Consider the following 13433-nt stretch of genomic DNA (forward strand, 5'->3'; position numbering starts at 1 on the left):
GCCACCCCTCGTGACACCGGGGCTGCGGGCATCGGGGGGATGACGCGTCGCCGCTGCTGCACCTCGGGGCTCTCTGCTCGGCTGCTTTTCTGTGGAAGTACGGACACACGCGCAGGCGGTCACCCTGTGACACGCCATCGGCATCGCCCTGGGGCTTCAGCCTCTCCAACTACCCCAGCACCTCTTCCACCAGGCTCATCACCTTGTGTTCTGGGAACCTCCGAGGTAAAGGAAATGTTTTCTTTGACGGAAAACCTTTATCCCATCAAGATATCTTGGGAAACAAGCACCCGGGCAGCCTGTTGCCTCCCGCTGTGGCGTGAACCGTGTCCACGAAGAGCTCTGAGATGCTCCTGCCCTCCCAGCCAAAGGTTTCCAAAGCTGCACACCAAGGCCAAGACCCCATCTATGCACTCCCACGCCTCCCTGTCCCTATGTGCCCCCTCCTGCCCTGTGGCACACCACGGACCCCGAGGGGCTTTGCCCACCCCGGCCTGGACCTGTGGGGCCTCGGTGGGGAACCAGGAGCCCATCACGTCCCCCTCAGCAGCACCATCGCATCCCCCCTGCTTGGGGTCCCGTGTCACCTATGCAAGTACCTCTGTGTCCCCTCCTGTGTCCCCGGTGTCCTGGGGTGGGTGGGGGGTGTCCAGTGGGACCTTCCCCCGTCCCCGTGGCAGTTTTGAGGGCTGCTCCAACGTGCCACCCCTGCCCCCCCCCCTTGGCAGCTCCCCAGGGCCATGCTGCGTTTGGGGGTGGGCCCAGCCCTTATCCCCTCCTCCTCAGCCTCTCCCACCACCCCCCCACGGGCCCCAGGAGGTGACAGGGATGCCGGGACAGGTTCTGTTAAAATAAAACCTTTATTCGACTGGCTTGACACCGGGGTATAAGTCTGTGACCGTCGCCAGTGCTGGAGCAGGGGTTGGGAAGGCGGCCCCCAGCCACGCCGAGGCTCGATGCCCTGGGCACGATGGGGCACATGGTAGCAGGGTCCCCTTGGGGCCTGCACAGTGACAGGGTCCCCTCAGGGTCCTCATGGTGGTGGCACTGTCCTTGCAGCCCAAGGAGGGGCTGGGATCGAGCGTGGCTGGGGGTGGTGATGTTTGGGGGTTGCTGTCACCCATGTCACTCTCCCTGGGGCTGTGCTGGGGTGTTGATGGCCTGGCCACCCCGTCCTGGTTGTCACAGCATCTCTGTCCCCTCGGGGTCACAGCCAGGGAGGGGAGGAGCGGAGCACATGGGCCAGTGGATGGGGTGACCCTAAGGGACATGGAGGGGGTCCCCTACCCCCTTGGGTCCCCCAGCCAGCCCTGCTGTCACCGCAGCTGGGCGAGCAGTGTCCCCAGGCTGTCCCCACACAGGGAGTCTCCGGTGCAGGAGGGTGCCCACCCCATGGAGGAGCACGTTGTCCCATGCACGGGGACATGATGTCCCTCCCACGGGGACCTCACAGACTCTTGCATCGAATGTGCACGAAGAGCGTGGCGGGGGACAGGGACGCCCCATCCTTGGAGAGCAGATGGATGTGACGATACCCTGGGGACAGAGACAGGGGCTGAGCGGGTGCGGGGGGGGGGACTGTCCCTGTCCCCAGGGGACAGCGTGGTGGGCATCCACCCACCTTGCCGCATGCTGGCCAGGGGCAGGGTGAACTGCCCCACGAAGTCGTTGCAGGAGGTGCTGTCGTAGTCCTCCACCACGAAGCGCACCAGGGCCAGCTCGGGCGCCCGCAGCTGGAAGCTCAGCGTCTCCTCCCAGCGCGGGTTGAAGCCTACGGCACCGGGACGGGGGGTGGGCGCTGCCACCATGGCCACCACAACCACCCTGGGTATGGGGACCGGCTCGACCCTCCACTGTGCTCACCCCTCCCCGGCTTAGCTGCCATCCTGCACTGGGGTATGTGGGGACTGGGCCAGACTGGGGGAATGGAGGTCATACTGGGGCCAGACTGGGCTATACTGGGGCATAGGGGTCATACTGAGGCCATGATGGGGTATACTGGGGGAAAGGGGGTCCTACTGAGGCTGTAGTGGGGTATAATGGGGGAACAGAGGTCATGCTGGTGTGAGGCTGGGCTATACTGCAGAAATGGGGGTCCTACTGGGGCCAGGCAGGGCTATGCTGGGGCAATGGGGGTCTTACTGGTGCTGTGGTGGGGTATACTGGGGGAATGGGCATCACACTGGGGCCAGGCTGGGCTATACTTGGGGAATGGGGGTCCTACTGGGGCTGTGATAAGCTATACTGGGGGAATGGGGACCCTACTGGGTCTGGGATGGGGTATACTGGGGAAATGGGGGTCCTACTGGGGCTGTAGTGGGGTATAATGGGGAAACAGAGGTGATGCTGGTGTGAGGCTGGGCTATCCTGCAGAAATGGGGGCCCTACTGGGGCTGGGATGGGGTATACTGGGGGAATGGGGGTCACACTGGGCTTGGACTGGGTATACTGGAGGGTAGGAGAGAGCAGCACTGGGGAGGACTGGGACATGCTGGGACCCTGCCACTGGTCAGGATCAAGCTGTGCTGGAGACGGGGCACTGCAAGACTGGGGTGCACTGGGGGGACTGGGATGTCCTGGGCACAGGCTCAACTCGGGGTCGGGCAGTTGGGGAGCAGCGGGTGCTCGGAGTGTTGGGTGCCCGAGGGCTCGGCCACCACCCGGGGATCGGGGTACTCTGGGGTGTCCCTGGGGGGGACTGGGGTGCCCTGCGATGTCCCCAGCGCCCGGTGGCTGGGCCGTGGTGGCCGGGCAGGCGCTCACCGTTGTTGAGCTTGTGGCGGGTCTGCTGCTTGCCGCAGTCGGCCGGGACGCCGTGGATCTCCACCCGCACGAAGGGGTCCACGATGGAGCTGCCCTTCTCCCGGTTCAGCTTGGGCAGCTGCTGCGCCGTGATCACCTGGGGACAGAGGGTGCTGGGGGCCGGTGGCATGTGCCACCCCGGGGTGGTGGGCCCCAGGGGAAGGGACGTGGGTGGCACTCAGCTGGGTGTGGGGACACGGTAGGGAGGTGGTTGGTGCCACCTCGGAGAAGGGACGTGGCTGATACCAGCTGGGTTTGGGGACAGGGTGGCACCCAAGAGGAGAGATATGGGTGGCACATGGCAGGAGGAGGGAGGTGGTTGGTGCCACCTCGGAGAGGGAGTGTGGCTGATGCCAGCTGGGTTTGGGGACAGGGTGGCACCCAGGAAGAGGGACATGGGTGGCACATGGCAGGGAGCAGGGGCAGAATTGGTACCACGCAGGAGAAGGGACATGGGTGGCACTAGGCTGGTTGCAGGGGCAGGGTTGATGTCCCCAGGAGAAGGGACATGGGTGGCACTTGGCCAGGCATGGGGAATGGGGTCAGTGTCACCCAGGAGTAGGGACATGGATGGTACCCAAACAGGTGTGAGGACAGGGACAGTGTCCCCAGGAGAAGAGACACTGGTGGCACCTAGGAGAAGGTGTGTGAGTGGCACCTGGCTGGGCATGGGTTTGGTGTCACCCAGAGGGGACATGGGTGGCACCTGGCTGGGCGTGGGGTTGGTGTCACCCAGAGGGGACATGGGTGGCACCTGGCGGGGTGTGGGGTTGGTGTCACCCAGAGGGGACATGGGTGGCACCTGGCTGGGCGTGGGGTTGGTGTCACCCAGAGGGGACATGGGTGGCACCTGGCTGGGCGTGGGGTTGGTGTCACCCAGAGGGGACATGGGTGGCACCTGGCTGGGCGTGGGGTTGGTGTCACCCAGAGGGGACATGGGTGGCACCTGGCTGGGCGTGGGGTTGGTGTCACCCAGAGGGGACATGGGTGGCACCTGACGGGGTGTGGGGTTGGTGTCACCCAGAGGGGACATGGGTGGCACCTGGCTGGGCATGGGGTTGGTGTCACCCAGAGGGGACATGGGTGGCACCTGGCTGGGCGTGGGGTTGGTGTCACCCAGAGGGGACATGGGTGGCACCTGGCTGGGCGTGGGGTTGGTGTCACCCAGAGGGGACATGGGTGGCACCTGACGGGGTGTGGGGTTGAGGTCACCTGGGAAAAGGGATGCAGGTGGCACCTGGCCAGGCATGGGAATGGGAATGTCATGGGTGTCACCCAGCAGGGACATGGGTGGCACACACCCAGGCACGGAGCTGGGGCAGCGGGGTGCCTCACCCTGACGTGCAGCGCCAGGCGGCGGGGCCCCTCCCCGGGGGGGCTGCGCAGGCAGGGGGGCTTCAGCACGTAGCCACAGCGCCCATTGCCCAGGAAGCGCCCGGCGTTCAGGTCCATCTCGTAGCCCGGCGTCTGGAAGTTGAGGGCCACTGTGGGGACAAGGGGGATGGGGTGTCAGGGTGGGTGACAGCCCTGGGGGAGGGGGTGCCAGGTCATGGGGTGTCCCCCGGGGGCCGTGGGGTCTCACCCAGTTGGCAGCCAGCGTTCCACATCTCCTGGGGGTTGTAGTTGGAGGAGTTCATCTTCAGCCCCAGCGGGTAGACGCGGCTGAGCTGCCGGGCGTTGTACCGGACCAGCGCTGGGCCTGGGGGGGAACGGCTGAGCGGGGCCGCTGCACCCATGGGTGCCGGTGTGGGGCCCTGCCAGCGGGGGATGGTGTCCTGCCTGCACCCGCGTGCCTGGGGACATGGACAGAGCCTGCCCGCCCGGGGGGACCCAGAGCCTGGGGTTCAGACCCCAACCCTGGACCTTAACCTTGGACCTTGACCCTGGACCTTGACCTTGGACCCCTGACCCCAGACCTCAGACCCTGGACACTGACCCAGATCTTAATCTCAGCCCTGGACCCCAGACCCCGACCCTGATTCCAGACCTTGACCCTAGAACCCAGACACTGACCCCAGACCTGACCTTGGGTCCAGATGCCACATCCCAAACCCTGACCCCAGACCCTGATCCTGGACCTGTGACCCTCACCGCGGCCTCTGGTCCCAGACCCTGACACCAGACCCCAGTTGCCCCAGGTCAGACCAGCCTGGCCGGGGCCAGCATGTCCCCGACCACCACCCATGGAGCCACCTCGGTGACAGCACATCTGTCACAGCCCCATCCTGCATCCCAGAGAGGTCAGGAGCACGGAGTCACTCTGTCCCCGTCCCCAGCCCGTCACCCTCACCCGCCTCCTTGATGAGTTTCCGAGCCTTCCTCTCGCTGAAGGAGGACATCTCGCAGGGCCGGGGGTGGCGCAGGGCCTGGGCCAGGCCGGGGAAGGGGACAGCCTGGCAGTACACCACCACAGCCGACAGCTCTGGGGCCACCTGTGACGCATCCTTGGCCTGCAGGAGCCATCATGGTGTCAGGACCACCCCAGCTCTGGTGGTCACCCCCCTGTCTGAGGGTCTACAGACCCGCTACCCTGCTGGTGCTGAGCACTGAGACACCCAAGGCCATGGAGAACCCAAGCGATGGAGAACCTGAGGCAATGGAGACTCCCAAAGTGATGGACACCCCACACAGGTGGAGACCCTGAGGTAATGCAGACCCCAAGATATTAGAGACCCCAAGATGATGGAGAACCCAAGGTCATGGACAACCCAAGGTGATGGAGAACTTGAGGTGATGGAAACCTCAAAGCGATGGAGACTCCAAGATGATAGAGAACCAAGGCAATGGAGAGAATCCCCCCCCCCCCCAAGGAAATGGAGACCCCGAGGTGATGGAGACCCCAGAAATGGAGCACCCACCCCACCAGGGGAAGGGGGAGGCACAGCCAAGGAGTTCCCAAGCTCAGTCCCCTCTGTCAGCCAGTGACAGCCACTCACTGCCCTCATGGTACCTGACCCCCCAGCCCACCCAGCTCCATCCATGACCCACCTGCAGAGGTTTGATCTCCTGCAACGACTGCAGCGACTGGAAGAGGAGAGAGCAGGGCTGCATCGGGGGGTGCTGGCAGTGCTCATCTGCCCCAGGCCCCGGCACGACTGGGACACTGGTCCCGTGGCACTGCCGGGATGCCAGGGTCCCCCGGCACCATAGCCCTGGGAGAGCCCCTTACCCGCCGGTTGCTTCTCTCCTGCAGCTTGTCCTCCTCTTCCTCTTCCTCCTCCTCCTCTTCCTCCTCCTCAGGATCCAGAAGGGAGGTGAGCCCCTGGGGCTCATGCCACGGCTCTGGAAGCTTCTTGCCTTTCACCAGGACCTTCCCTTTCAGCTGCTGCGGGAGGAAAGGCCGAGTTCAGGGCTCGGAGGGGACATGGGGACACCGTGGTGGGTGGGTGGGTGGCCTTACCTCTGGGGACGGGAGGTCATGGGGGTCCTGCCCCTCCAGTGGCTGTGTCAGCAGCATGTCCCCCAGGATGGCCTTCATGTGCCGGGCCATGGTGGCCTGCTGCTCCAGCCCACAGTGGTTCTCCAGGGACAGGATGACAGGGTAGGGCGATTGCTGGGGACGGGGATGGGCAGCGCTCAGCACCCAGCACCCAGCTCCCATCCCAGGGCTGCTGGTACCCTGCTCACCTTGAAGGCGTAGTCGCGGATGCTCTCAATGACATCACGGAAGAGGATTTTGGAGGTGAGTGTGTGGCCATGGTAGACAACGGGTTCCCCATCAGAGCCCTCCCAGCAGTCCAGCTCCACGCAACGGCATCCCGCCATCAGCACCCTGCCACCACACCATCACCGGATGAGTCTCTGCACCACCTCAGCACCCTCAAACCATCTGGACATGGAGCATCTGACCAGGGGCACCCACCTGACGTAGGCTTCAGTGCTGCTGGTGCCGCCGATCTGGTTGCGGGTCAGGTAGGTGTTGTGGGAGGAGGAGATGAAGTAGTGGCACAGGGGCTGGCTCATGTCCTGGTGCACCTTGGTGTGCTCCTGGTTGAGGATGTCACCGGCAGCAGAGAGGAGGTACATCATGAAGCCATCCAGCATCATCAGGTCCTGCTGCCTGGCTGCAGGACACAGCAGCGAGGTGTTAGAGAGGGCTGGCACACCGCTGGCAGGGTGGCACCCCTGGGACTGTCCCCACCTGGTGGATGTCCCCTCTCTCCCAGCAGTGCCATGTTCACCCAAGACCTGGCACTGTGGCACCCAGGGGATGTGGAGTTGCCATTGGTGTCTCACCTCCACCCTGATGTCCCCTGTCCTGCTAGTGCCACACCTACCCTAGGGGTACTACTGTGATACCCAAGAGACGTGGAGGCCCTTCACCCCCACCATGATGTCCCCTGTCCTCCTAGTGCCATGTTCACCCTGGACTTGCCATGGTGGGACCCAAGGGACATGGAGGTCCCCTGGCAGTGTCACATACGTGCTAGGGCTGGCACTGCATCACCCAGGAGACATGGGGGCCCACTGCTGTCCACCCCCACCCTCCATCCCCACCCTCACGTCCCCTGTCCCCACAGTGCCACAACCACCAGGGACCAGCAAGGCCACATGTTAGTGCCACGCTGGGGAAGGGACACAGGAACACTCACCCAAGCCTTGGAGAACTGCATATCAGCTCGGGGGGGTGACACCACCAAGCAGACCCCCATCCCCACACCATCCACCACCTCCCTTGGCTCCGGCAGCACCCATCCCACCATCCCACCACCCCCCGAGCTGGCTGTCCCCAGTCCTACCCTTCTCGTTGAGCTCGTAGGTGCGGATGACGGCACGGGCCTGGCGCAGGCTGGCGTCCTCACCCTGGTCCCGTAGGAAATCCCGCAGCTCCTCAGCCGACAGGACATGGTCCTCGCCCGAGTAACACCCAAAAAGCTCCTCCAGCTCCGGTCGCCGCAGCAGCCGTCGGCAAAACTCCTCCAGCTCCCGGCCCTCCAGCCGCTCATCGCCCGAGCGGTCGCACTCCTGGTGGGACCACAGCCCAACCTCGGGGACCGTCCCCTGCCTGTGGGGAAGGGGGTACGACCACCCCCTGCCTCGTCCTGCCTGTCCCTTGGGGTTGGCAGCGTGTGTGATGAGGTTGGGGGGGTTCAGCTATGGGCATGAGGGCTCAGGGATGGGTTGTGTGGCCATGTCACCTCTGTCCCCCCACCCATAGTCCTCTGACCCTCCACTCTGGGATGGAGCAGAGCAGAGCATTGTGCCTCAGTTTCCCCAGCTGGAAAGGGACTTGGGAGATGCCCATGGGGACAGCACCCCATGGGGGGAAAATATCACACCTTGGGGACCCGCAGAGCAGTGGGGGAGACAGCTCACCCCACCCCATCATGATGGGACCCAACCATTGGTGGTGGATCCAACCATTGATGATGGTCGTGGCTTTGTGAGTGATGAGTTTGACAGTTCTCCGTGCTTGGGAAGGCAGAGAAGGAGCCAGCATTCCCTCCTGGTGACAACAGTGGGGGACAGCAGGTGATGGATCACAGGACAGGTACCTTGAAGAGCTTGTAGGCGTAGACATCATCCATGTCGATGTTGATCATCCTCAGCATGCTCTTCACCTCCCGGAAGGACATCTTGTTGTCCTTGTTCCTGTCTGCTCGCTGCAGGACCCCGTGGATCCAGCTATGCCAGGGTAAGGAAACCACCTGGCATCACCCCCACGGCTGTCCCCAACCTGTCCCCAAGCCCTCATAGCTCCAACAAAGGATATTGGTCAAGCTTCTCCGGTTGACTCATGGCTTGCAGCCGCCCCATCAGCTTGGTGAGCCCTTGCACCCAGTGGCGGGCGTCCTCCTCTCCACGGGCAGCCAGGTCAAGGTTCTTGCGTTTGCCCTTGAAGACGAGGGTGAAGCAGTGCCGCTCGGGGAAGGCGGCACCATACTTGCGTAGACCCTCTGACTGGTGTCCCTCGCGTACCCCCTCAACGTGCATCACCGAGACTGCAGGGACACGCGTGGGGATGGGGTCACCTTGGGGATGGAGGTGGTCCCTCGGCATTTTTCCCACCCATGAGCATCCTGCAAGATATCCTGGCTGCTGATGGACACACTACATGTCCCCAGGGGCACCCCAGGGGACTGGGGCTCAGCTGCTGTTGATGCTGCAGCCGGGCTTAACCCACTAATCCCAGGCGAGACAGAAGCTGCCGTCCCCTGCGGGGATGGGGACAGGGACGCCAGTGGGGGATGGATCTGCCTTGCAGCAGTGCCAGCTCTGGGCACCCGTCCCAGATGAGCGGGTGAGAAGAGATGGGTGATGCTGGGGAGTGGGGACAGAGTCTGACTGGGATGGAGAGGGGACCTCATGCTGGTCCCAAGGGGGACGGGGAAGGGTGTGGGCTTTGGGGGCCCACCCTGAGGTGCACTGGGAGGCACTGGGTGCACTGGAATGCAGTGAGATGCACTGGGTGCACTGGGAAGCACTGGGAGGCACTGGGTGCAGTGGGTTTGGGTCCAGGTCCTGGGTGGGGGTCCGTGTTCTGGACTGGGGTCCACATCTTAGGTCAGGGTTTGGGTCCCAGGCTGGGGGTGCAGATCCTGGGTTGGGGTCTGGGTGCTGGGTGGGGGTCTAGGTCCCAGGTTGTGGGCTAGGGCCTGGGCTGGGATCTGGGTCCCGGGGTGGGGTCTGGGTCCTGGGTGAGGGGCTGGGTGGGGGTCTAGGCCCTGGGTGGGGGTCTGGGTCCTGGCTCATGCCCAGGTCCCCACGGGCAGGTCTGGGGCACTGCCCAGGTCCCAACCCCTCCCTGCAGCTCGAGGCTGTGCAGGACGTGGCCCAGGGTCCCCGAGCCCCCGGGTGACGGTCCCCAGCGCCAGCACTCACAGCTCTGCTGGGAGCGAGCGCGCCCGAATCGCCCCTCGAAGCAGACGGTCGCCCCGTCCTCCTGCAGGCGGAAGAGCCGCTCCCTGGGCACCCCCCGGGACTTGATCTTCCGGAGCAGGGAGCCCCGCAGCATCCGCTGGACGTCCTCGTCCTCCGTCAGGCCTGTGGAGGACCAGCCCGTGGGCACACCGTGCAGCTACTGGGGGATGCTGGGGGGCACTGGGAGGTACTGGAGGCTCTGAGGGTGTACTGGGGGTACTGGGTGGGTGTGGGGGCGGGGCTCGGTGCACATCTGTATGCATGGGATGGGATGGGATGGGATGGGATGGGATGGGATGGGATGGGATGGGATGGGATGGGATGGGATGGGATGGGATGGGACAGACAGGGCAGCATGGGACAGATGGGACAGGACAGACATGATGTGATGGGCCAGGATGCAATGGGATGGGATGGGATGGGATGAGATGGGATGGGATGGGATGGGACAGAATGGCACAGCATGGCATGGGACAGGATGGAGGGATGGGGACAGGACAGAGTGGGATGAACAGGAGAGGGCCATGCGATGAGATGACACATATATGACACAATGTGACAGTACAGACAGGACACAATGGGACAAGATGGGACAGGTAGGATGGGAGGGACAGACAGGACAGGGTGGGACAGAGTGGGTGGGACAGACATGGCAGGATGGGACAGGATGGGAATGGATGGGATGGGAAATCACAGGACAGGGCAGACAGGACAGGATGGGACATGATGGGACAGATGGGATGGGACAGGAGAGATGGGATGGGATGGGATGGGATGGGATGGGATGGGATGGGATGGGATGGGATGGGATGGGATGGGACAGAGAGGAGAGGACAGGCAGGACAAGCCACTGCCATCGGGCCCCTTCGGGGCACTGTGTGGCCGGCTGGCAGGGACAGGGGACGGCAGCGCAGTGGCAGAGCCCTGCTCACACAGCAGAGCCCAGCCGTTAAATCCCAGCAAAGCCGCCCAAATCCCATGTGGGGAGCGCCAGGACGGTGCTGGCAGCGGAGGTCAGGCCAGGAACGATGACGCGGTGGCCTCTGGGGACCTGCGGGCCCACGCCCGGGCTCACAGCAGGGCTGGGATTTTTCCGTCTATTCTCCAAAGAGCAGTTGTTTCCTCACTTTTTTTGTTTTGGCAACCACTCTTTAAGGACAGCCCCGGTGCCCGGGTCCCCACTCTGGTCGGAGACGCTGCTCCTGGGCTGGGGAAACAGCAGGTTTGGTGCTGAGCAGGGACATCCTGAGCTGGCCACCAGCTGCCACCACCTCCTGCATGGTCACATCCTGCCCACGGAGCAGGACTGAGGGCACCTTCGGAGGGCAAGTACGGACACATGGACACATGGATGCACAAGCATATGGATGCACGGATGTATGGACACATGGATACAGGCACATGGTACACAGGTGGATGGACAGAGGGATTGTCGGACACACAGACACATGGGGTCGTGGGTGCACAAGTGTACGGATGCATGGAGACACGGATGCACGGACACACGGACACACGGGTGTATGGATGCACGGAGATGTGGATGCACAGATACAGAGGTGCAGGGATGTATGGATACATGGATACACTGATGCAAGGACACACGGACACATGGATGCACAAGTTTACAGATGCACAGATACATGGACAGATGGACAGACGGACAGACTCTCTGGGGTCACGGGTGCACGAGTGTATGAGCAGATGGACGTAGGGACGCACTGATGCGCAGACACATGGACGCATGGATATAAATGCAGGGATACATGGATGCACGGACACACTGATGCATATGGGCACACGGATGCATGGACAGAGGGACACAGGGAGCTGCAGCAGACGCGGGGTCACACCGAGCCGTGCAGCTCCGGGCACACAGCCGCACGCCCAGAGCCGCACGCGGGCCAGCGCAGCAGTGGGAGCAAAGCCCTCCCTCCACGGCACAGGGCCAGCCCCTGCCCTGCCCACTGCTCCCACGCAGGATCGGGCCCGGCCGCCCCGGCAGGCACACCCTGACCTTCCCGGGCACCCGCTCCGCCTGCCTGCGCCTCACGGGCAGCTCTGCCCCGAGCTGCGCTGGGGTCAGCGGGGCCCGAGCCGACAGCGCTGGGGGGGGAAACTGAGGCAGGGTATTAGGGAGGGCCCCAGGGAGCTGGAGCTGAGCCTTGGGGGCAACAAATACCCTGAGCAGGAGGGCTCCTGCCACCCATGATGTGGCTGAACCCCGACCCTGCTGTCCCCCAACACCTGGGACAACAAATAGTGGCGCTACCTTGGGGACCCCTCCCAGCTGCAGGGACTTGTCCCTGCTGTGAGGGACCCCATCCACCTCGGGGACACTCCTGCCATGGGGACCCTCCTGGCCACGGTGACCCCTCACCCAACCATGGGGACAATTTCCTGCATGGGGACCCTGGCTATCTTGGGGACCTCTCCCTGCCATGGGGGCCCCACCCCTGCCATGAGGGACCCCATCCACCTTGGGGACCTCACCCAGCCGTGGGGACATTTTTCTGCACGGGGACCGTGGCTATCTTGGGGACCCCTCCCAGCCACGGGGACCCATCCCGGTCCCCGTGGCTGGGAGGGGTCCCCATCCCCTTCAGGGACGCTCCGAGCCACGGAGATCCCTGCCGGGACCCCCACTGGCACAGCCGCCCCCCCGGCACTTTCCTCCCGGTGCCCTCTGCCCGCCCCGTCGGCTCCCCCGTCCCCCCGCGGCGGGACAGGCCCCGGGACTCACCCATTTTCCTCAAGGCTCTGCCGGGCCGACGGGGGCCACCGGAGCCGTCCGACGGGGAGCGGGGCTGCTCGGCAGCGGGACGAGCCTTCCTGCCGCAGATCATGGTGCGGGGCCGGTGCCCCGGTACCTCCGGTACCCCCGGTGCCGCCGGTAGCCCTGGTGACCTCGGTGCTCCCGGTATCGGCAGTGCCCCCGGTGCCCCCGGCCGGTGCAGCCGGGCTGGGCGGCGGCGGAGGACGGGGCTGGGGCTGGGCTGGGGCTGGGCGGCCTCGCCGGGACCGGGGCCGGGCGCGGGGAGGTACCGGGAGGAGCCACATTTCAGCTCCGGCCGTGTTAACCGTTTGTGCCGGCCCGGGCCGAGCGGTGGCTGCCGGTGTGGGCTGCACCGGGGTCCGGGCTGCCCCGGGATGGGGCTGCACTGGGGTCCGGGCTGCACCGGGATGGGGCTGCACCGGGGGTAGATCTGCACCGGGAACGGCCCGGGGTCCCGGTGTGCACCCGGGGGTTTGTTCTGTGCGGGAGAACGGCACAGGGGGGTCCCGCTCTGCACCGGGTGTAACCCCCCACGGGCCCACCAGCACCAGGGACCAGTCTGAGAGGACCTGAGCGCCACCGGGGGACCCCGCTCTGCCCGGGGGGCACGGCTGCCTGCTGCCGGTGGCACCCCAGAACTGCCAGCGGGGATGCAGGGGACACCCACTAGCCTGGGAACAGGGGGGGACCCACAGGATCCCCTCCGCCATCACACCAGGGGACAGCGGGGACCCACAAGACCCCCTCTGCCATCACACCAGGGGACCCAAACCTGCCGTGCCCCCACGGGCAGGGGGACACCGGGACTGAGGGGCCGCAGGCAGCCGGTGTGACCCCCCCAGGTGGCTGTCCCCACCGGTGGGACAGCGGCAGGATCTGGTCACTGGCAGCAGCACGAACCGGACAGTGATGTCCCCAGTTAGGCCCCAGTCCCAGGCCCCACACGTGTGTGTGTGCGTGTACATCCATGTATGTGTGTGTGTGTGTGCAGCCACGT

The 13433-nt window shown here is 64.8% G+C and overlaps 1 protein-coding gene across 1 annotated transcript; it reads right to left on the reverse strand.

Moving 5' to 3' along the window:
• Positions 1–838: 838 nt before the first annotated feature.
• PLCD3 (phospholipase C delta 3) lies at positions 839–12552 on the reverse strand. The gene is made up of 16 exons (XM_074892278.1): positions 12404–12552; positions 9625–9786; positions 8516–8744; positions 8298–8427; positions 7542–7767; positions 6665–6866; positions 6430–6574; positions 6203–6355; positions 5972–6127; positions 5791–5826; positions 5093–5252; positions 4385–4501; positions 4138–4286; positions 2764–2899; positions 1622–1771; positions 839–1536 (listed from the first exon to the last, which is right to left on the reverse strand). Exons 1-16 carry the CDS (start codon positions 12504–12506, stop codon positions 1448–1450), a joined length of 2343 nt encoding a protein of 780 aa, XP_074748379.1. The 5' UTR covers positions 12507–12552; the 3' UTR covers positions 839–1447.
• Between the last annotated feature and the right edge of the window lie 881 nt (positions 12553–13433).

This window comes from Strix uralensis, chromosome 22 (genome assembly GCF_047716275.1).
Source record: "Strix uralensis isolate ZFMK-TIS-50842 chromosome 22, bStrUra1, whole genome shotgun sequence".
Taxonomy (NCBI): domain Eukaryota; kingdom Metazoa; phylum Chordata; class Aves; order Strigiformes; family Strigidae; genus Strix; species Strix uralensis.